This window comes from Emydura macquarii, unplaced genomic scaffold, assembly GCF_026122565.2.
Source record: "Emydura macquarii macquarii isolate MOO-44397 ecotype Brisbane River unplaced genomic scaffold, CSIRO-AGI_Emac_v2 contig_3080, whole genome shotgun sequence".
Taxonomy (NCBI): domain Eukaryota; kingdom Metazoa; phylum Chordata; order Testudines; family Chelidae; genus Emydura; species Emydura macquarii.
Window position 1 is genome coordinate 5,255,909 of NW_027133217.1, and position 23,397 is coordinate 5,279,305.

The window sequence follows — 23,397 nt, forward strand, 5'->3', positions numbered from 1 at the left end:
CTCCCTGCCACCACCAGAAAGGCGGGACCAGAAGGAAGCCAAAGACCACATGTCTTTTTGCTCTAACCAAAAAAGGTTTTGAAAAACCCAAAATGGTTTCTGTGGGAGCGTTTGTATTATTTGAACATGCTTCCTTCCAAAGAGGAAAAAGAAACCTTGGGAGTCAAAATTCTGAGCACTGTAAACTGAGCTGCTTCTATCTCCTTTAACATATTAATGAAATCCTGGGTCCACTGACAAAACTCCAGTGGTCTTAAAAGGGTGGAATTCTGGGTCCTAGGCGTCTAACGAGGAAGTTATAAAGTCCAGGGCAGTGGGAAGATGATCACGAGCACTAAGTCAGCAGGACTACATGTTACCTAGTCAGTGATTTCACCCCCCAGTGCCCTGCACGTCTATTGCCCTGCAAATCTGTGGATATCCGTTTTACATCCACGGATATCCATGGCCATTTTTGCCAATTGGATGCGGATACAAACGTTGCGTCCACACAGGGCTTTACATGTGTGCCGTTGAGATGCACGCAGAGTGCACGGGGGAAGCATAACCAGCCTGATTTGGCAGCCTGTCTCGCTTTGGGCCAAGCAACACAAGGCAGTGAAGGAAGGAAGCCTGAAGTGTCTAATCATGGAGTTGCCGGTGAAATCCTCCCAGGCTGCATCTAACCGCAGTACGCAGAACTTCTGTGGGTTCACAGTGTGGACCATGAAACTGGACACTCCCCAGGAGTGAAGAAGCTGCAGGCAGATCACAGGAGAGGATCATAGCAACCCATAATTCAGCAACTGAGGCGCAGTCAGGCATTCTAAGCTGCAGGGACCCAGCTCCCCGCCCATCTCGCTCCCTACCTGTGCAGGAGAAGGGAACAGGCAGGCATCAGTGAAGGGCCCAGGTCGGGAGAGGAGTGGAAAGATGCACCTGTGAGTATTGGTCCCCTGCTGACTTCAGCCCTTGAGGGCTGCCCCATGTGCTTTCCCTGGGCTTTTCGTGTGGGCAGGGCAAGTGGACGGAGCTGTGCGTCCTGCAGCTGTGCTGACAGGCCAGGGCAGGGCTCTGTCCGGAGGGGGGTGGATGCTCCTGGGGTGTATGTAGCCTGCCCACTTGCAGAGTCTCTGCCAACATCCCCAGCAGAGGAGCACAACTGCTGGTTGGTAGCTGCTGCAGCAGTGGGGGAGCGAGGCAGGCAGGGAGCCTGACCTAGGCAGTTGTGAGTCCATCTGCACAGAGCCCGGTCCTCTTCCCCTGCTGGACAGAGCACCCCCCCATGGCTCCATCAGGTCTTTACCCCCTCCCCATAACCTTATTGAACCCCTCCCCCATGGGCCACGGCCCATAGTTTGGGAGACTCGGCACCCTGGGTTCATTTGGTTACGTAAATCATGGGACGGATTCTGCATCTAATCTGACAAACTACATCACTGGCAGGTAAGGTCATGATAAAACTGGCTTTGCGTGACGATACTGGTTTTAATACGGTGAAATATGGGATAAAAAGGCAACTTTCCATTCAAATAAGGGACGGCCCTTGTAATACAGGGCTCTTGGCAAGCCTAGGGGCAGCTTGGCTGCCCAGACCCAGCCTTCGGGGTGGTAAGTGGAAGGAGAGGATTTCAACCCCCTTCCAGCCACTCCCTCCCTCTGACTGGTCCCTGGATCTCGGGGCAGGGTGGATAAAAATCAATGATTTAAAAAACAAAACAAAACAAAAACAAAAAAAGCAGGTTTTTTAAAATTTAAATTGGATTTTTTAATTAATAAAATACTAAATTTCTTTGTCATTTAAAAAAAAATCACAGTTAGAATGAAATCTCATCACAAACATGCTAACCCCACACTTACAGTCTCATACAAATGAATCAATGGCTCTAGTCTGTCCAGCCTAACTACCAGCTCTTGCTAATTGAAAGTTCTGGGTTTTCAGTATTTCTCAGCAGACTAAAATCACATGGGCAAAGAAAGTCACAGGCTGGACAGGATTGCTGTTCTGTGCTTACGTGGTGGTAGAGCGGGCCATGCAAGGCAGAGGAGTTAGTTAAGACACGGTCTTCAAGGCCCGGAGAGAATATTTTCATCGTTTGGCATCATTCACTCAAGGCTGCAAACATGGCGAAGATGGGAAGATACTTAGAAGAAGAAGAAACAGAAGGATGCTCCTTAACGTACGGCTGCAGTGCCCATTTAATGCATCTTTGAGCCAAAGACTTAAGTACGTCTTCTCCAGGAATAAAAGAAAATGTTGTTGAAATTGCAAAATACTTCTGTAACAACCATTTTGCTTCAGCTTCACTGAAAAGAGCAGGAGGATCCAAACTAATTCTCTCTCAAGATGTTCAATGGAATTCTGTGGTTGATTGTTTTGAACAATTTATTAAGAACTGGCCTATTCTCATAAAACTTTGTGAAGAAAATAGTGATAAAAAAGATGGAAAGTATCTAACATTGGATTCAAGAGGAATGTAGAGAATATGCTCAGTATACTGAAGCCTATATCCATAGCCTTAAACTTCAGAGAAATTGTTGCTGCATTGCTGGTGCTGCTTAAATTTGAAAGGCACTTCAAGAGACATTGAGGAAAGAAATACCTCACCAGAAAGTTAAACTGCAGGCAATAAAGAAGCGAATGGATCAAGCACTATTTCCACCTCATTTTCTTGTGAACATTCTCGACCCCAGATATAAAGGTAGATGCCTAACTTCTGAAGGAGATGATGCTACCAAGGCCTGGGCCTCTCAAAATCACTCCTCAGTTATGCCAGTCATAATAAATTTCAGGGCTGGAGTGGAACCATTTAAAACAGTACACATTTACTGATCTGGGGAGTGACTTTGTTCAAAACCTCAACTGGTGGAAATCATTAGTCAGGCACCTTGAAACAGAGTTCCTTCAGTTGCTAAGCCAACTTTTCAAAGCAGTAGCTTCCTCAACAGGCACAGAGAATATTTTCATTGTTGGGTATTATTCATTCAAAGCTAAGAAATCGACTGGGAGTTGAAAAAGCAGGAACACTCATTTCTGTTTCAGTCTATGAATAAAAAGACAGTGGGAGTGGGGAGGGTGAGAGTTAGTTGTAGAAGTTTTAAGGACAGCGCACATTTAGTGTTGTGATGACTTGTCTGTTAGAGTTAATAACATTTGAAAAATTAAAAAAAAAAAAAGTTTAACGACAGCCGTCAGCCGGCAACTCAGAAGACTGCTACAATTGCAAATGTGAAACATTTATGTAACATTTAAGATTTAGTTTAATAAAATAAGTGCTTGTGTGTGTGAGATTTAGTTCCTGATGTACTCCTGCTTCTGCGACTTAACCAAGGTAATGAGTATTATGTACTATTTCCTAAATTAATAAAAATCAAGTTATCTAAAAAAGTGACACAAAGTAGACCCTGTTGTAAAATGCTGTATTGAGTTGTAAATTAACATGTTTTAGTAATCAGATTTGCACCGTTGTTTAAGAAATACGTGAAGCAGTATCAGTGGGAAACTTGATTTAAATCAATGATTTTCTTGGTGATCTAAATCAATCCACACTGGTTCAGGGTAGCCTTTGAAAGCAGCATCTGTTCTCATAGACTGAAAAGTGGAAGAGTGTCTGGGCCTGAGCCACAGCCTGCTGAAATTGTTTATGGAAAGACATTCACCGGGATGCTTTGGATCAGGCCCTAAATGACTTCTCCCCAAAGAATGAAGCCAGTGAATTAGACTGGCCAGAGCTTCCTCTCAGGGCCAATTCAGAGCAGTAAATCATAGAATCATAGAAGATTACATTTGGAAGGGACCTCAGGAGGTCATCTTGTCCAACCCCCTGCTCAAAGCAGGACGAACCCCAACTAAATCATCCCAGCCAGGGCTTTGTCAAGTTCCACCTTAAAAACCTCTAAGGATGGAGATTCCACCACCTCCCTCGGTAACCCATTCCAGTGCTTCACCACCCTCTTAGGTGGAAAGTTTTTCCTAATATCCAACCTAGACCTCCCCCACTGCAACTTGAGACCATTGCTCTTTGTCTGTCATCTGTCACCACAGAGAACAGCCTAGCTCCATCCTCCCTGGAATCCCCTTTCAGGTAGTTAAAGGCTGCTGTCAAATTCCCCCCTCATTCTTCTCTTCTGCAGACTAAATAAGCCCAGTTCCCTCAGCCTCACCTCACAAGTCATGTGCTCCAGCCCCCTAATCATTTTCGTTGCCCTCCACTGGACTCTCTCCAATTTGTCCACATCCTTTCTGTAGTGGGGGGCCCAAAACTGGACACAATACTCCAAATGCAGCCTCACCAATGCCGAATAGAGGGGAAGCAATATTAATTATAACAGCGCAACTCTTGGATAACAACTCAGTACAGGCCAGCATGACCGCTTCAAGGGAGAGGGTTAGTTAGTAGCCACATTGCCACTTCCCCCTGCTCCTCACACCGCATATGGACTTCCCTTCCGTCCCTAAAAGAAATCCAGGTAAGATGAGCAACAACCTTTTTGGCAGCAAGTGCCAGATTCCCAGTCAGATGCCAGCAAGCTGGGAGGCAGAGGTGGTCTCTGCTGCTCACCAGACTCCACCAGCAGGCTGCCAATACACCCTCAAACTCCCCTACCCTGAGTTACCTTCTTCCTGCAGCTCCATCTCATCTCAATTATTTCCTACAATCGCTCTAGAGTATCGTGGGAGCTGGCATGCAAGACAGTCCATGAAACAGAGCTGTGCTATCCAAGGTGCGCATATGGCACCCATATTGCAACCAAGTGCTTCGTAATCTTCAGCGTCTTTATCCTCCCAACAACCCTGTGAGACAAGGCAGTGCTAGCACCCCCATTTTACACCTGGGAAACTAAAATATAAGTAGTCTGTTCAAGGTCCTGCGGGAAGCCTGGGGTGTGAATTTGAGCCCAGGTCCTAAGCACTGGGCAATCCATCCTCTGATGTTTCAGACCCCGAAACGCCTCATTGAAACTGGCCGCTCAGCACAGGACTATTGACCCTGATTCCCTTCTCATCCAGAGATAACTGATTAGATAACCCTGCCCTTAGACGAGAAAGGAAGAGCGCTTACTACGTGTCTGTACAGCACCTAGCACAACAGGCCAATTGGGGGCTTTGATGAGACCTCAGAGCGACTGTTCTACAGTGCAACTCCCATGCATCGGACGAAGTGGGTTTCTGCCCACGCAAGCTTATCCATTTGTTAGTCTTTAAGGTGCCACAGAACTCTCGCTCTTGTAGTACAAATAAAGTCGATGCAACCTGGCAGGACATTCCAGGCCTCCTTTACAGGGCCATCAGCATTTCGGGAGGCTTTAAGATACAAGTAGCCCATCAGCTGGAGACGGTGCACTCTGAAACTCTCCAGCAGGGCTTCCAATCACACCATGCTGGTCTACGACTTGGCAGTAAACTTGTTGGAGAATGACAGCAATCATGCCATTCGCAGAACACCCAACAGCCTCTTCCCCGGTGACTAATAAGCCTGGTATTTGTTTTTGCTCAGCCAGGGAGGCTCCAAGCCTGAGCCGAACGCAGGGTTCTGAATGTGGCTTCACCAAGGTAATAATCCCAGGCAAAAAAAAGTGGTGCCTCCTGCCTCGTTCGGGTCCGTCTCACTTGATATAGGAACAAGTTCTAACACAAACAGGCTCCCATCGTTCATCTTAGAAAAGGGGGGCCCAGCTAGATTCTCCCCCCTCCTTTTGCCACGCTCATCTTGCGTTTCTCAGAAGAGATCTCAAGGCTTGAGTTTTAACCTTGCGACACTACTGAGGACTCAATTCCCTCCACGTGCGTCTATATTTAAGTCACCAATTACACCACTATCCACCCACCCCCAAATAAGACCCCTTGCTCCCCCCTTCCCCCACCCGTGTCCCATTGGTAAGAATGCAGAATGCCAATAAACCCTGCATGTGGCAGACGCTCCCAGGAAATGCACTGTGTTCTGCCGCCACTGGCACAATGAAAGGGCAAAACAAATATTTCAACTGCATTTTACCTCGTCTGTTTAATCCGTGGAGAGGGGCCTTCAGCACTCCCTGATGCAATAGGTCATCTAAGGACATGCTGGGCCAGCTTTCACACACACACCCTGATGGCTAAACCCTGGGCTAAAATAACTTACTTGACTCAAGATGAACAATCATGCTTTCCTTGGATTGCTGCAGCTTCAGTTCCTCTGGGCTTCTGAGTGCTCACTGAACTACCAGACAGAGTCACTGATCACCACACCCACCCACCCCTCCCTTCCCTTCCTCCCTCCCACAGCAAGTAAGTTGCCTATTTTGCTGAAGCACTGATCCAGGCCCTGGGCAGGCTGGCAAGAGACAAAGGGCCCGGAGATAGAATTACAAACCCCTGATCAATGGAAGCTCATTACCTTTGTTCTCCAGTTGTTTAGAAACAAAAGCCCTGCCTCTCCAACACAACGTGTCAAGAACTGTTGTACGTATGTTCAAGGCATGGAAAATAGACATGGAATTTAAATTCATGCAATGAATTCCTCTCCACTAGGTTACATCCCCTGGCTCGCCACCTCTAATATCTCCCCAGCTCCAGGCAACGTATGGCCCCCTCCTCTTGTGTATTTCTGTGCTTTCCATGATCCTCTGCTGGCTGGATTTCTTGCGTCATTTACCTTGCTCGGCAGTTTTCGCTTCTTCTGTTAAGAACAGCATGAGCATCAGATCAAAGTGCCAGGAAACAACAGAGAGCCTTTGCTATCCGAAAGACACGGCGCACATTGGATGTCTAGTGTGTCACAAATGGCATGATACGTGTGCACTGTGTGTTTCCCACTGCAGCACGCCAGCAACTACGACTCGCTGTCACCAGCAAGTGAAGATTTTTTTTAACCACACCTCCTCACCACCCGCCCCCACCATCCATTCAAATCCAGCTGCCCTTCAATCTACCAGAGCCCTCTGCCCAAAAACCCTTGAGCTTCTCTCATCAACCCACAATTAGCAAATCCCTTTGTCAGGCAGCAAGCCCACCACACACAACTCTCCATCTCCAAAAAGAGCCCCCCCTCTGTCCTCGCCTGCTTCAGGGAGTGCTGGCGAGCCGTAACAAAGCCCTATTCTCTGATTCCCCAGACGCTCCGCCGCTACAATTCACTGGCTTTCCTCCCCAGCCGGATGATTTCAAGGAGCTTTCCACGCCGCTGGAACTCACTAGCGCAGGAGGTTCAGGGCTGATCAGTCCATCACTCAGAGGATGCCTACTGCAGACAGGAGGGTGGAGAGGTGTCCAGGCTGGGGGGAACCTTTGTTTAGTGTGGATTGTTTCATTACATTAACTTCCTCGCTGCTCCTCCGGAACGCCACGGCTCTTTTCAGCATGGCACATGCACTATAATCCACTTCAGCCAGGAGGATTTGCCCAGCTCGGGTGTGGTTTAAACTGATGTTAGAGCCCATGCAAAAGGCTGCACCAGTTTAGCTAAATCACTGCAACAACACATCTTTCATTAAACCGGTGCAGCTTCTGTGCATCGGCACATCCTTATTCGGCCTGGCGTACAGTACAAAGAGAAGTTGATGTTGCCTTGTCTTGACTCGTGCCTGTGTTTACACTTAAATTTGTCTCCCACTGACGTAAGTGCTCTGTTATGCTCACGTAGTAACACCACCTCCCCGAGAGATGTTGAGCCACAGTTTGTGCTCGGAGGTCGATGCAGTGCGAGTGCAGACACTACATTACTTATATCATCCCTAACAAACAGTTTTCGGGTGTGCAGCAAGCCAGTCCATATAAGGCGTGCATGTATAAACACACAGCAGGGAATGAGCCTATACAGAAAGATCGGTCCCCTTTCCTTTCCACCCTATTAGGTCCTTGTCAACCTCTGATTCAATCATAAATTATGGCAAGAAGAAGCATTTTGCAGTTTAATCCAAGACAAGAAATCCAGGTCTTATTTTGGGCTCTGCCATAGGTTTCCTGTTAAGTGACACAACCAAGGTCACATCTGTGCCTCATTTTACCCCCCTTCCTCCCCATCTATAAAATGGGGAGAATACGCTTAACTAAAAGGTGTGTGGAGAGATTTAGCTCCAAGGTGCAATGGAAGGGCAGGGTATCATAAGAAGCATGGGTCTTCTTAAAGGAGAACTTGCTTCCTCTTTTTTTCCACCTCTGGAAGTCCAAGGGTGGAGCATAGGGAGCTATATTTGCCTTGGACCAACTCCTAGGAGCTGCTTTTGAAAAATCCACCCTAAGCAAGAACATCAGTTGGAAGAGAAGACACTTTCCCTGGTGGCACACAGTCAAGCAGCAGCTGTCTTTCTGGTGCACAATGCAATGGGCGCCTTTATTTATTTATTTATTTACAGGGCTGCTGCGTTCCATGTTTTGGTTTATTTTGGGCATGCTCCATGTATGGATGAGCCCATTTCTCTCAGGCAGGGCTGGGCAAGAATCTGAACCCAGCAGAAGCCAATCTGAACTTCCAATAGTAGAGCCCCCTGGTCCTTTTAATCAGAGAACCCCAAAGCTCATAGCCGTGGCATGCTACGCCCCACGCAGAGGAATCATTCTCCACTAGTTTACAAGCAGATGTTAGTGACACCCCATCTCTCTAGAGCTCAATGAACTTGGGATCACCCAGTGCACCAAGTGCCCCCAACAGATACATGGGCGCAGGCAGACAATCACTAGACTCTCGGGTGAGCTCACACAGAAAAATAAGCCAAACACCAAGCCTGGATCATCTGTGGGTGAACACTTCCCAGAACACCCACCCTACAGCTGACCTCTCAGTTCTCATTCTCAGAGGAAACGTGCAACAGCTTCGGCGCCTGGGAGCTTCAAGTCAGCGCGTCGAACGGTTTATAGAGAAAGCGGAGTCAAGGAACAGATTCACAGGACAGCACACACCACCGGAAACAACGGGTTGCATGTAAAACAAAAATCACAGTGCTGTCTGGAGCCCAAACTCCACTAACCAGATGCACTCTTGTCTAATAAGGTCCTGCTTACCCCAAGTCCTCCTTCAGAGCGTCTTTCAGCCAAGATGGCGAAGACCCTGCTTTCGTGAGGCTGAGCTCCCTGGCACCTTGCTTCTCCCTCTGATGGCATCTTTCTGCCCCCTCTGATTATCAGCAGCTCAGAGTTTTGGTCTCCTCCCTTCCGCCCTCTGGCTGTTTACCTCTTTCTGTTTATTTTCCTTCTGAAGTCCCCACAAACTCTACATTAGCATTTGACTTCGCATGCCAATGGACTTCTATTGTAGGACACAATACACAACCCTCAGCTAGGGAGATCAGTGTCTCCCACCTCCGGTCTGGAGAAGTCAAGGCCTACCTTTAGCTACAAGGCCTTGAGTATAATTGGCCATCCACGTCTCCTTACGCATTACCCACACCTACACTTTGCAAAGATGATGCTGACAGGCTTCCAGCAGAAACTTGACATGATGACCCACCTTGGTGAAGTAGAATATAAATACCAGACCCCACGGATCCCTGTGTAACCCATACACCCCCTGTGCCCGCTGCCAGCATTAAGAGGTCCTTTGGTCAGTCAGGGCCACAGGCATTTATGGCTCAGGATGGTCTCTGATCTCTCACAGCAGGCAGAGGAAAATCTCATCCCTTCTAGAAACAGACACCACAGGCAAGAACCTCCGCTGGTGCAGCTTCAAGGAAATTAGCCTGATTTGCGGCAGCTCAGGATGTGCGGCCCCATGTCCCCACACAGGGTTTCTGGTCATGATGGAGTTATTTGTAAAGGAAGTTGATTTACATCTGAAGTTCCTCTATTCCGTAGGACTGTAGCAACACATTCTTCTCTGCTCCGGGGCGCTGTGTCAGGGCCACCAGTGATGCTGTGCCGAGTCAGCACCGGAAGGAGTGGTTTGCGGGCAATGCAGGAACCATGTCAGCTCGGTTGACAGGAGCCATTTGTTATTTCAGTTTTGGTCAGTGGGTGATTTACTGGTTTCCAGGAATGACATTACCTTCAGACAAGGAGTTGCTGCGTCAGTTCAAAGCACCACTGAAGCCTGGAGCCGGGCAGAACCATCCCCTGCAGATCACACTTGGGATTAACTAGCAGCAGCTATTCACAAAACTGAGACCACTTCTCCCCTCACTTCCTCCAAATGATTGAGTGATTGTCACTCCGCAACAGAAGCAGCATTGCATCATCCATCCATCCTTCCAGTTCGCTTCCGAAGAATGGGGGAGTTCCCCAGGGTTCATGGGGGGGTGGAGGGGGAGGCGGAAGAGGAGTCATCGCCGTCAGATTATGAACTTCGCATGTTAGTGTAACTCAAACCAACAAGGTTCAAGCATAATTTTTTCAGGCCCGGTACAAACTTGTAACATGGGCCTTCTCCCACACACATAGCCATGGGGGGTTGCAGCCTGGGCCGGGCCCCAGTAAAGTGTACCCTTGCCTCCCCCCATGTGGGGGCCCTGCATGCCAATAGAGCCTGGCTCTTTTTGTCCCCCTGACGGCTAGATCGGAGGCTCAGGAAAAGTAACGCACATTGAAAAAAAGAAAAAAAGAAAAAAAAAAAAAACAATCCCAACTATACACACAGAATGATGGGGTCTCAGTTAGTTGTTACCGCTCACGGGTGCCGGGTGAACCACCTGTTAGGGGAGGCTACCCTGTGGCTCCTCCCCTTCTGCCTGAGGCCACGCCCCTCCCGCCTCCTCCTTCACCACCATGAAGCTTCCCCCCCACTGCAGCAGGACTAGCCCTGCCCCACCCTACCCCAAAGCCAGGCCGCCCCGAGTCCCAACAGGGATGCCCCGGCACCCCCAGCTGCCAGAGAATCCTGGCCAGCAGCCCCAGCACCAGCCAGACGGCCCGAGTGGCACATGGCCCCAGCCGCCCTGGAATGGCAGCCACGTGCGGTCCCGAGGCCTGCTGGTGGCCCCAGCTGCCCCGGAGCTGGGGCCACAAGCAATTCCAGTGCCACTGGTGGCCTCAGTATGGTAGCCCCAGCTGCCCTGAAGCAGCTGCTCCAGCGCAGCCCCAGCTAACCCTGGTGCAGCAGCCCCATCACCTGCCGGCAGCTGCGGATCTGGGGCTGCACGTGACTCCAGCAACCCCAGTGCAGCAGCCGGTCCCAGCCACCCCAGAGTGGTGGCCCCAGCTGCCCCAGCAAGGAGGCAGCACATGGCTCCAGTGCCCACTGGCGGTGCAGTGGCCCTAGCCGCCCCAGAGCTGGGGCCATGTTCCCCGAAGTGGCACCCAAGTGGCCCCAGCAGTGCCCAGAAAGCTTCTGCTGCAGAGGCAGCAGGAAAGGGTGGGGCCATGCCTGACTCTTTGGGAAGGCTAAGCCTTCCCCCGCCTACGGCGCCCATGTTACCACTCAAGAAAGATCTTGGAGTCCTTGTGGATAGTTCTCTGAAAACATCCACGCAATGTGCAGCGGCAGTCAAAGAAAGCCAACACCATGGTAGGAACCCTTAGGAAAAGAATAGCTAATCAGACAGTAAATATTGATGCCACTATGTAAATCCACAGGACGCCCACACCTTGAATACTGCACGCAGTTCTAGTTGCCCCATCTCAAAAAAGATATTAGAATTGTACAAAGTACCGAGAAGGACAACAAAAATGATTTGGGGAATAGACCAACTTCCAGATGAGGGGAGATTAATAAGACTGGGACTGTTCAGCTTGGAAAAGGGCGAACTAAAGGGGGGATATGAGAGAGGTCTATAAAATCATGACTGGTGTGCAGAAAGAGGTGTTTTTGCCCCTTCTCGTAACCCAATGACATTAATAGGCAGCGGGTTTAAAAACCAAACATAAGGCAGTACTTCACACCATGCACAATCAGCCTGTGCAACGCTTCGCCAGGGGATGCTGTGAAGGCCAAAAACAGAACTAGGTTCAAAAAGAATAAGGTAAGTTCATGAAGGACAGGTCCGGCGCTGGCTATTAGCCAAACTGGTCAGGGATGCAATCCCAGGCTCGGAGTGTCCCTAAGCCTCTGACTGCCAGATGCTGACACTGGACAACGGGGGGATGGCTCACTCAATAATTGCCCTGTTCTGTTCATTCCCTCTGAAGCATCTGGCACCAGCTACTATTGAAGACAGGATCCTGGGCTAGATGGACCATTGGTCTGACCCATTCTTATCCTACGGCCTCCGAGCTAATGGAGCTTGCTTTTACATCCAGGTATCCCAGGTTCAGTCCCCCCAGATAACCTATCAGGTGCATTGTTACATTAGCAGCGCCCTAGTGTGCGCCACAGTTCAATAAATGTCCTACCTAAGAAGATAGGGGTGAACTCATTCAAGGAAAGCAAACCCGCACGTTGGTCCAAATCTTTATTTCAGTGAGCTACCTCCTAGCCTTGCTGAAATGTATCTCAGGAGGTTCGGCTAAGGCCCAGTGCTTCCCTGTGGTTTTAATCATCAGTCAGTGCATTCTGGTTTGTATCTAATTTGAAGTAGCCCCAGAATGATGTGGCTTTGAAGACAATGGTTGGTAGGGGACTTGAGATCCGAAGAGAGATGACCTCCACAAATTGAATTGGATCTCGGAAGCATGCAAATGAAAGGAATTATTGTTGACTAGGATTCTTGTTCTATGCAAACCTCTCTGTCCAGTCCTTGATATAAAGGAATGTGCTGGGAACTTTCTAACACAACCTGAAGTCAAGCAAAGCTTATATGTTGAACTGGTCATGGGCCAAGAATGCTGCAAAGCAAAGCAAAATATCAGTCAACTAGGGATTGCATTTGAACAAGTCAATTCATGTTCTAGGAGGTTGACAGAATTTGGTGGGTTTGATCCTAAAAGGCAAAATGTGATGGTTTTCATTGGATTTAGAGGATTATTTTTAGTTCATTCAAATGCAGCCCTTATGCGATTTGGGATGAGAAGGCAGGATGGACAGAGTAGGTAGGTTACATCAATAAGATTCATAGATCACAAGGCCAGAAGGGACCATAGTATGACCATCTCGTCTGACCTCTTGTATAACATAGGCCAGAGAACTTCCCCAGACAGTTCCTAGAGCAGATCATTTAGAAAAAAAATCCAGTCTTGATTTAAAAATGGTCAATAATGGCAAATCTACCACAACCTTTTGTAAACTGTCCCAGTGGTTAGTCACTATCATTGATAAAAATGACACCTTATTTCCAGCCTGAATTATATAGCTTCAGTTTCCAGCCACTGGATTGTGTTTACCTGTCTCTGCTAGATTGTTCCTCATGTACATACTTACACACTAATCAACTCACCCCTTAACCTTCTCTTTGTTAAAAATAACTAGATTGAGCTCTGTGGAGCTATCGCTATAAGGCAGGTTTTCTAACCCTATAATCATTTTCATGGCTATTCTCTGAACCCTCTCCAATTTCTCAACCTCTTCCTTGAGCTGTGGTCACAAGTACTAGACACAGTATCCCAGCAGCAGTTGCACCGGTGTCAAATACTGAAGTAAAAACCTTTGTACCTCCACTTGCAATTCTGGGATGCATAAACAGGGGAATCTCATCAGCTCGTTTGGCTACAGCATGGCTGTGGGAGCTCATTCAACTGATTATCCACCACAGCACCTTCAGAGTCACTGCTTCTATGGACGGAGTCCATGGACAGTCTCCCTTTCTGTAAGCATGGCCTACATTCTTTGCTCCTAGATGGAGACATTTACCCATATTCAAATGCAGATTGTTTGCTTTTGCCTATCCATATTGCTCAGTATCAGTGTCCCATCCTCTTCATTATTTACCACTTTGCCAATTTTTGGGTCACCCCCAAACTTTATCAGTGAGGATTTATATTTCCTTCCGGGTCAGTGGTACAAATATTAAATAGCACAGAGCCTAAAAACCAATCCCTTCAGAAGCCCATTGGAAACACCTCCTCAATGATAATTCGCCATTTACAGTTATATTTTGAGACCTACCCCTTAGCCAACTTTTAATCCATTTAATGTCCATGTTAATTTTATCTCTTTAGTTTTTTTAAAATCAAAATGTCATGCAATACCAAATCAAGCACCATACAGAAGTCTAATTTTATTAAATCCACACTATTACCTTCATCAACCAGACTTACAGTCTTATTAATAAAATATACAATTAAGTTAGACAGGCTTATTTTCCATAAACCCACATTAATTGGCATTATTTACATTACCCTCCTCTAATTCTTTATTAATCAAGTCCTGTATCAGCTGCTCCATTATCTTGCCTGGGATTGATGTCAGACTGACAGGTCTATAATTACCTGGGTCACCCCAGAGCTGCAAACAGAAGCAGCTAACCGGAGAGTTTTGGAGAGAGTTTGAAGGGGGAGGGCACGTCTCCAAAGATGCCAATTTGTCAAAGCCAAAACTGTTCGGAGGAAGGGCCCGTTCTGACACGTCGTCAAAGCGTCCCATTTTGACAGTTTCAAAACTAGACGTTCCATTTTTGGGGTAAAATTAACCCCCATATGTAAGAGAGTTTATAGTGACAAAAAAGGTATAAAGGTCAACATCTAAACAAAGTGTTTCAGTTGTCCTGAGCCAAATGTTTTTTCTGTTCATGAAAAGGTCGCAGTTTTGACTTTCCATCCCAGTTTGGGACAGGAATTTCTCTCCTCCCCCCCGGACATCTTAAAAATTGTCATGGGACTGGAAAACAGTCTCTCACTCAGCACTAGAGACCAGGTGTATCAAACTGTCCAGAAACAATGACTTCTTGCATGGGTACGTCATTTCACCTCGCTGTACCCTGGTCTATTTACACAGCAAGCTGTTTGGAAACCACCTTTCTATGTGATTGCACCGTGCACAATGGGTCCCTGATCGGGGCTTCTAGGTGGTACTGCACTAGAAAACTAGGCCTTCAGGTCAGGACAATACTAATGAAGTTAAAGGAGCCTCTCCTGTATTCAACAGCAGCAGGACCAGAGGGTTAGTTACTGGTATTTACTGGGAGGGTGGAATGGATGGACTAGTGGATAAGAAACTAGACTGGGGCTCAGGAGACGTGGGGTCTGCTCCTGGCTTGGCTACTGACTTCCTGTGTGACCTCGGTCATTGTGCCTCAGTTCCCACACCCCCTATCTGTGAAATGGGGATAACACTTCCCTACCTCCCAGAGTGACTGGGAGGTGCTGAGTTTTGACGGTGTGATCCTAGAAGTACCTAGAGAGGCAGCACAAGAGAGAGCTGATGTTATTTGACAGAATGATAATGAATTCGTACATTATCACTCTCTGACAGCCAACGCCCTTGCTGGATTTTGAAGGGCTTTTGGAACATGATTGGATTTCACCTCAACACATGCAGGAGATCAGCATTGCCCTCATTTTACATTTGGGTAAATAAAGACAGCGATTATACAGTTTATTCAAGGTCACAGCCTTGCTGACAGAGCAGGTTCTATCCCCAGCTCCCTGTCTCGTGCCTTAAACAGGCCCCAGTTCCTCCTTCACCTGCCCCACGTGACTGCAAGACAGTGAGCTGAACTTTGAATACCTTTTGGCACCACTTGCCCCCACAGCTGTAAGGAAACATTTGGCCACACAAGAGACCCAGCCCTTCAGAAAAATGTTGCTCCCTCCTTGGACAATCCATTCGGTTTCCCAAAATATCACTTGAACAGCAACCTAGCTATATTTTCTCCTAAATAAGAGTCACATTGGCCATAACGGAGCAAGATGCATTCCTTACCATGGTGTGTGCAGTCAGCTTGACCAGGCAGCTCCATGTGAGCGGAGAGAAAAGTTGTTGACGTAAGCTGCCTGCTTTGACTTTTCAGCTACTTTATTTACTAGCTTTTTTTTAAAAACAAAAAAAAAAAACCCACCACACAAGGAAGTCCTGTTCCTATCCCGAGGTGCACTGCAAAACATTCCTTGTCAACATGGAAACCGCTGGCAGGCTGCCCGAATTTGGCAGGACTCCACATTAATGTTTAAACGAGCAACTTAACTCTCAAATTGCTTTCAGGGAATTGAGAGAGAAAGTGCATCTACAGAACACAGGGTATTTGGGTTTTCTGAACGACAGACTGGGAAATGGTTCTGAACCAGGGTGACCAGATGTCCCAATTTTATAGGGACAGTTCTGATATTTGGGGCTTTTTCTTATATAGGTGCCTATTTCCCCTCCATCCTATCTTGATTTTTCACACTTGCTATCTGGTCTCCCTATTTTGAGCTAACACTGTTCCTACTGAGATCTTATCGTGCGCCTGTGGATCGTCAGAGAAGGAAACTGTCTGTGCGGTATACATAGCTAGGCAAATTATGAGCAGCCAAATGAAGACTAACAATACTATATATGATCTCTATACCGCTCCTCCGGTGGGCACATTCCAGGTCGCATCCTTCACAGTTCTGCCTTCGTTTGCCAATACTCTTCTCCTGCACTTGAATTTTGTAATTGCGATTTATTTTGGTCTCTCTAGGTAGCATTTTTATCTGCCCCTCCCCCATTACCTGAGCGCCTCAGCCTTTATTCTCACAACACCCCTGTACGTGGGAGCAATGCTATTATCCCCACTGCACAGATGGGAAACTGAGGCACAGATAGGCTAAGTGATTTGTCCTAGGTCACGCATTTAGCTAGGCTTGGCAGAATTTGGTTGGGTTTTTTTTTTTATTATTATTTCAATGAATATCAATGATTGTTTTAAGCATTTTTTCAATGTATTGATTTTAAATTTTCACAGTTGCAAGATGTTATGAGTAGGGGGGGCTACCAAATCTGCTGTCATGAAAAACAAGTCCCGGACCATGAAATCTGGTGTTTTGATACTTTTATCCTATACGACAGGGCAAAGGTATACTGCATTTCTCAAACTGGGGGCCTGGATAGATGCAAGTCATCATCCGCGCTAGCCCCTACTCAGCCAGGGCTGCCTCCTACCTGTGTCAGATGGGTGCAGCTCCCAGTCCCAGCTCCTAACCCAGGGGGCTGAGGAAGAAGAGGGGTAGAGCAGCAAGCGATCGGGGGCGGGGGAACGGTGGAAGAGACGTGAACGGGGGCAGGGCCTAGGGTGACCAGCGAGCAAGTGTGAAAAATCAGGACGGGGTGGGGGGTAATAGACACCTATATAAGAAAAAGCCCAGACTATTAGGACTGCCCCTATAAAATCAGGACATCCGGGCACCCTAGCAGGGCCTCAGGGAAAGAGGCGGGGCAGGGGAGGTTCCACCACTCAAGCTGGAGTGACTGGTTTTTAAATATTACAAAGTTGGCAACCCTAAGTCCCAACCCAACAGGAGGTTGCAAGCCTATGGGGGCGGGGGATGTCACCGTATTGCCACCCTTACTTCTGCGCTGCCTTCAGACGGAGCTGGGTGGCAGGACCAACCCGTGAAAAACGTGCGATTTCTCTGATTTAAGTAGACCCTTAATTATGAAGGGGTCAGACAAATACCCCATGACAGTAGACACTGACATTCACAGAGTTAAAGCTTTATAGCCATTAAAACACAATGCCAACATCACATGTCAAAACGTACAATGTAAATATCCTTAAATCAAACTAGTAAGTCCCCAGCAGCATTTTTCTTACTTTCCCTACCATTCATTTTCTATCACCATCCATGGAAATGTTTTTTTCAATGTGGGTACAGTGAAATGGACATTTGCTGATCAGAATCGGATCCCATCCCTCCAAGCCAATCTAAAGCCAAGGAGGGACTTGATCCTGGGTCAGCCTTCCTCCGTTTCTCTTGAGGGTATCTAAATCATGGCTTAATACCTATATTATAGGATGGGTGGTATTATTAGGTACCAACTAGAGCTGGTTGGAAATTCTCCAGGGGAAGATCTTTCCATCAGAGAACAAAAACGTGTCAAAAGCAACACATTGAAATGGAACAGTCTGTGCAACCAGGGCGGGCAAGCTGACAGAGCCCAACTCCTCAGCCGTCCACTTGGTGGGCTGACTGGGCTTCCAAGCTCTCAGCCCATTCCCATGCTTCCTCCACCCACCTCATGGACTGCCAGGCCCTGAGCAGAGCAGGCAGGGTTCAGAGAGCTCTGACTCCGTGGCAGCCCAGGCTCCATAGCTTCATGGTGGGCTACCCTGCAGCTGAGGCTCCGTTTCCTTTCCATGGCAAATTTCAAAATCTGGGTTTTCTTCAGAATCGTGGCAAAACCCCACTTTTGAAAAGTCAAAATGCTCCGTGAAACAGAATTCCCCTTCTTGGCACAGCTCTAGTACCGGTGCCCAGGCTGGTTGGTAAAATGTATATATTGGGCAAGATGAAGGACGTTTCTTTTATTTTTCAAGTGGTTACAAAAGATTCAAGGTGTGACTGCACATTTAATGGCCTCTGGGGTTTCCCTAAAATAACATGCTGCCCATCTTAAGGAGGGCTCCCAGAGGAGTCCCCATTGGCCTGTGATAAATCCTAGTCAAAGAGTGCTGAATGAGTGGGATGCTATACCTTTGTTTTCCTTATTTATATAAAGCCACTTTACCATGGTCTCTAAACCTCAGTCTTTTAATCACAAGATTCAGCTCTTGGAGTGATGTGATCACGTGATCACAGACTGGGGACCGATGGGCTAGGCAGCAGTTCTGCAGAAAAGGACCTGGGGGCTACAGTGGACAAGAAGCTGCATATGAGTCAACACTGAGCCCCTATTGCCAAGAAGGCTAACGGCATATTGGGCTGCATGAATAGGAGCATTGCCAGCAGATCGAGGGAAGTGATTATCTCCCTCTATTCAGCACTGATGAGGCCACATTTGGAGTATTGTGTCCAGTTCCCCCTCCCCCCCCACTACAGAAAGGATGTGGGGAAGTTGGAGAGAGTCCAGTGGAGGACAACAAAAATGATTAGGGGGCTGGAGCACAAGACTTATGAGGAGAGGCTGAGGGAACTAAGCTTGTTTAGTCTGCAGAAGAGAAGAGTGAGGGGGGATTTGATAGCAGCCTTTAACTACCTGAAGGGGGTTCCAGGGAGGATGGAGCTAGGCTGTTCTCAGTGGTGGCAGATGACAGAACAAGGAGCAACGGTCTCAAGTTGCAGGGGGGGGAGGTCTAGAGCGGCTAATAGGAAAAACTTTTTCCCTAGGTGGGTGATGAAGCACTGGAATGGGTTACCTAGGGAGGTGGTGAAATCTCCATCCTTAGAGGTTTTTAAGGTGTGGCTCGACAAAGCCCTGGCTGGGATGGTTTAGTTGGGGTTGGTCCTGCTTTGAGCAGGGGGCTGGCCTAGATGACCTCCTGAGGTCCCTTCCAACCCTCATCTTCTATGATTCTATGAGAATCTTAGCTCTCGCTGAAGCAAGAAGTTTCTACCCCTCGTGGCTGTAGAGAAAAGCTTGAGAATCTTGGAACCCATTAAAGGCTCTGAAGTCAAAGGGCAAATAAAGAGACCCCAACTTTTTTTTTTTTTTTAAACTCATGGTTTTTGGGGCCTGGCTTGTTATTTTGGAGTACTTAGAAAGTGGTATTGCCATTGCCAATAGCTACAGAGGCATCCCTTGGTAAACAAGCATCCAAGTGTATTTGCTGCAAAGGTCTATCGTTCTGGTCCTGAAAACTATACCAGTGTACTGATATTACAGCCCAGCATTCAGATCTTACCCACAACTACAGCCGAAATAGGGAGTATGCTCCCAAGGAAATTTGAAAGTAGCTGCCATTCACCAAGCTTTTTAGGAGTAGGCCATCACTTAAAGTTTGTACAGCACTTAGCACAGTTGAAATTGCTTTTTCAGAAGTATTTTTAGGAGTCCAGTGGCTAAGTTCCCTGGCAGGGAGCAGCTCTTCCGTGCCATAAGCAAGACACTGATTTTTGTCTATTACAGCCCACTTGAGTGCAGTAGACCATGTTAAATTTGATAAAGATACAGTAGGTCCATTTTATTGTTATTCTAACAGATTAAAAAAAAAATCTCTTAGCATGACTCCCAAAGAGACCTTTCAAACTAGTTTAGTGCGTCTCCTTCTACCCCCAGGGTTCATAAACCCCATTTGGGATCCAGGAGAGTTGACCAAGCAGAGACTAAGCCTTTGGATGGTGTTATTTCCTGCCTCCTCATTGCCACCTTGTGTCTTCTCTTGGTAAGGCAAGAAAATGCACCAGCAGAGAATTTCCCACCCCCATTCTTGCACTCAGACACTCCCAGCAAACCGTTCCCTGGGTGCTGACAAATCGCCAGCTGTTTAGTTTATCGCTAGGTACATCCAGAGTACCGATTTGGCTGGCAGCAAGGGAAGTGTTTTAACAGGTGGTTCTCTCTAATGCTATACTTCGAGATTTCTTCCCCTCTTTCCATCACCATAGGCTGATCACTAATGCGGACACAGGAGGACCAGATTGGTCTAGATTTTAGCTCATCATACATGTGGAAATATTTCCTTTAGTGCTTAATCTATAATCACGGCCTGCTGTAAAACAACTAAGCAGTGATATCAGTGGTTAATTGTGGCTGAGATTCCACACTGAGCCAACAAGCAGCATGTGTCCTCGCCTAACTCCAGGCCAAATGTGACCAGATCTCCTCAGAGAAAAAGAGCTACAGGAGGGCAGGATGTAATTACAGTACAAGCATTAAAAAAAATCACAATAGTCCCCATAACATCCTGAGTCACTTAAAAAAAATAAATAAGTTTGGGGTCTTTATTTCCTGTTTCTGGGCCTGGGGGCTTGGTGGGGGAAGGGAGGGGGGGGGGGACAGTTTTAAGCTTTTTCTCACAGGCATGAACACCAGAAGCTTATTTTAAAGTGAAAGCTTAGATTGTCCAGGGGCTGGGGCTTCAAGAAAATAAAATATCACAAGACATGATAAAAGCACTTGAGTTGGCAATCCTATGGCCCTAATAGAATGTGCGCAGAGCAGTGGCCTTTTAACTACCGCTGGTTGGGAATTTCTTTTGGAAGTTTTGGGGGTGGGGGTTTGGGGGGGGGGGGGGGGGGGGAAGAGGGAAAATGCTGATTTGTTCAAAAAACGGTTTCCAGGAACATTTTGGTCTCGGTGGAAAACACTGACTGGGAAGGTCTCAGGTCCAGGGTGGAAACTCTGGCCAAAATAAGACTGAGTGGCCAATAGCTTGCCATCGAGGGCACTTATGGGGTGGTAGAGCCTCCCACGCATTCAACTAAGTCCCTGCTCATAGCAGAATTTCTCACCTCCCATCATGCTGGGTCCGAAGGAGAAAGGACTTGAGCTTGTCTCCCGCACATCCCAGGAGAATGCCCTGATGTCTGGGCTAATAGCTTTCATACAGTGCAGCCTGCTCCCCCCGGACAGTTAAAAGTTTTGAAAGGTCGCATGTGCTCGGGATCAGAACCAAGCCAAATTTGTCATGAAATGGAATTCCTGTTTTCCCACCAGCCCTAATTTTAATAACCTCACTTTAACACACCTAGGTGTCCGTGAGTAACCAGTGCCCCCTAACGCCCTGCCTGGGCACTGACCGAGTACAAAGAGTTTCTCCTACTAAATCAGTAGCAGCACAGCTTCCTGCAGTACCTGGGAGTTCCTTGGAGGTCTCCAGTCCAAGTCATATCTTGAATCAAACCTACCTGGGGAAGTTTACCAGCAGAGTTATACTGCTCTAGTTCCACTGGTGTAACATCCCCTGTGGATAGTCTTAGTCCAGAATAAGTGTCTTTTTCCAGTTTATTTTAAACCCCTTTCAGAGCGGCATAGACTTGAGATCCGAGGAGGTCTGATGGCATATGGCTGCAGAGTCTTTTGGGAGGAAAGCTGCTATATAAACGGAGCACACTAAAAACTCAGCTCTACCACTATTGACCCTGCTAGTATTAGCTAGCTACTATACCGATTACGCGTAGCTTGGCTGGCCGCCCTTCTGATTAGGGAAGAGACGTTTCTATCAACCAGCCAGGGGAAAACAAAACAGGACAGCTGGAATCAGTCATCGGCTGTATGGAAGCAGGGCCATAAATAGCTTTCCTCTCTGGGGAGTGGGTTTTGGTCTGCAGTCGCCACTTTGTTGGCAATGTTAGATCTCGGAGCACTCCCACCGCCCCCAGCCCAGAGCATTCTGTAAGTGACACCAGTCTAATTAATTAATGACTCCCCAGGGCTGGCTCTGCGACTGCTGGACTGGAAAACCAGGCTGCAAGGAGCGGAAAGGACTGTACGCCGCGGCTTCTGGCAGATGCAGAGAGTGCTGTTGGCGGCTGGCTGGCTATCAATCACCCCTCCTGCTTGGGCTCCAATGTAGAGGGCAAGCAAGGGAGATGCACAGAGGAAATAAGATGGCGAGGGATCAGCATCCTCTCTGCTGGTGGAGGTGCTCCGCCTTCCTGTTGTCTTACTCCAGGATTGCAATGAGCCAGTTAATAGAGGTAAGAAAGCTCACCCCCAAGGACTGGGGGGCTACTGGGGGTGGGGATATGGGGTTGCATGTCTCTTGTTTTCTTTGCATGTTACCCAGGGAGGACCAATGTGGAGAACGGAGAATTTAAGGTGGCTCTGAGGAGTTAGAGGCTTGCTTGGTTGAAGCTTGTTGCTTCCAGCAGGCCATGTGTTAGAGAGACGGCACCTGTGTTTACTGTACATTTAAGGCGGTCAAGAGTCTGCTCAAGGCAGCCCATATTACAAGCTGTTTTACAGTGGTTAATGGCTAGGACAGATTGTTTCCTTTACCTCCGACTTCCCTTATTCCCCCTCGTGCAGCCACAATGCTGCTGCCAAGTGCATCTTTCCTCATCGCTCCCCTTCTCAGCCCCTCCGCTGGCTTCCTCTCCTTCTATATCACATGCTAATGCCTTCTCCTTTCCTTCAGCGCCCCATGCAATTTCACCCTGTCCGCACCTCAGCCCACTCCCAGCCATGCCACCCTCTAACCCTTCCCCTTTGTGCCATTCATTCTCCTCCACCTCGTCTCACCTTCCTCCACGTGGTCCTCGGCTCTGGACCCGTCCGAGCAGCCCCCCTCGGAGCCCTTCCCAATTCACCCGGCGGGGTCACTTGCCTCTCCGTACCCAGGGGCCTACTTCCCCGTCTCAGAACCTTCCAGGCGATGCCAGCAGACCTGTTAGTCTTTGCTGCCTGGCCTCCCCTCTGCATTCAGCTCTCAGGCTGCTCCCAATGCCTCCTACTGGCCAGGTATTCACCTGCACCTGCCCTCTGGTCTTGCCTACCCCCAAGTTTCACCTCACTTAAAAAATGACTTCTTATGAAATCCGACTTAAAAATACAAAAGTGTCACAGCGCACTGGTACTGAAAAATGGCTCGCTTGCTCATTTTTACCATGTCATTACAAAATACATCAATTGGAATATAAATATTCTGATATTTATAGTTACCAGTCTACAGAGCCGTATAAACAAGTCATTGTCCGTATGAAGTTTTAGTTTGTACTGACTCTGATAGTGCTTTTTATGTAGCATGTTGTAAAACTAGGCAAATATCAAGAGGATTGAATGTTCCCAGTGGAAGACCTCTGCGTACCCCCAGGGGAATGCGTATCCCCAAGGGAACGCATACCCCTGGTTGAGAATC

At 47.8% G+C, this 23,397-nt stretch overlaps 2 protein-coding genes across 2 annotated transcripts in view; one reads left to right on the forward strand and one right to left on the reverse strand.

Moving 5' to 3' along the window:
* Positions 1 to 23,397, reverse strand: part of ALS2CL (ALS2 C-terminal like) — a 67,763-nt gene that overhangs the window by 41,599 nt on the left and 2,767 nt on the right.
* TMIE (transmembrane inner ear) overlaps positions 22,148 to 23,397 on the forward strand; it is a 57,472-nt gene continuing 56,222 nt past the window's right edge. The window contains exon 1 of the mRNA XM_067530429.1: positions 22,148 to 22,237. Coding sequence (XP_067386530.1) covers positions 22,148 to 22,237 — 90 coding nt within the window. The remainder of the gene's footprint in view (positions 22,238 to 23,397) is intronic.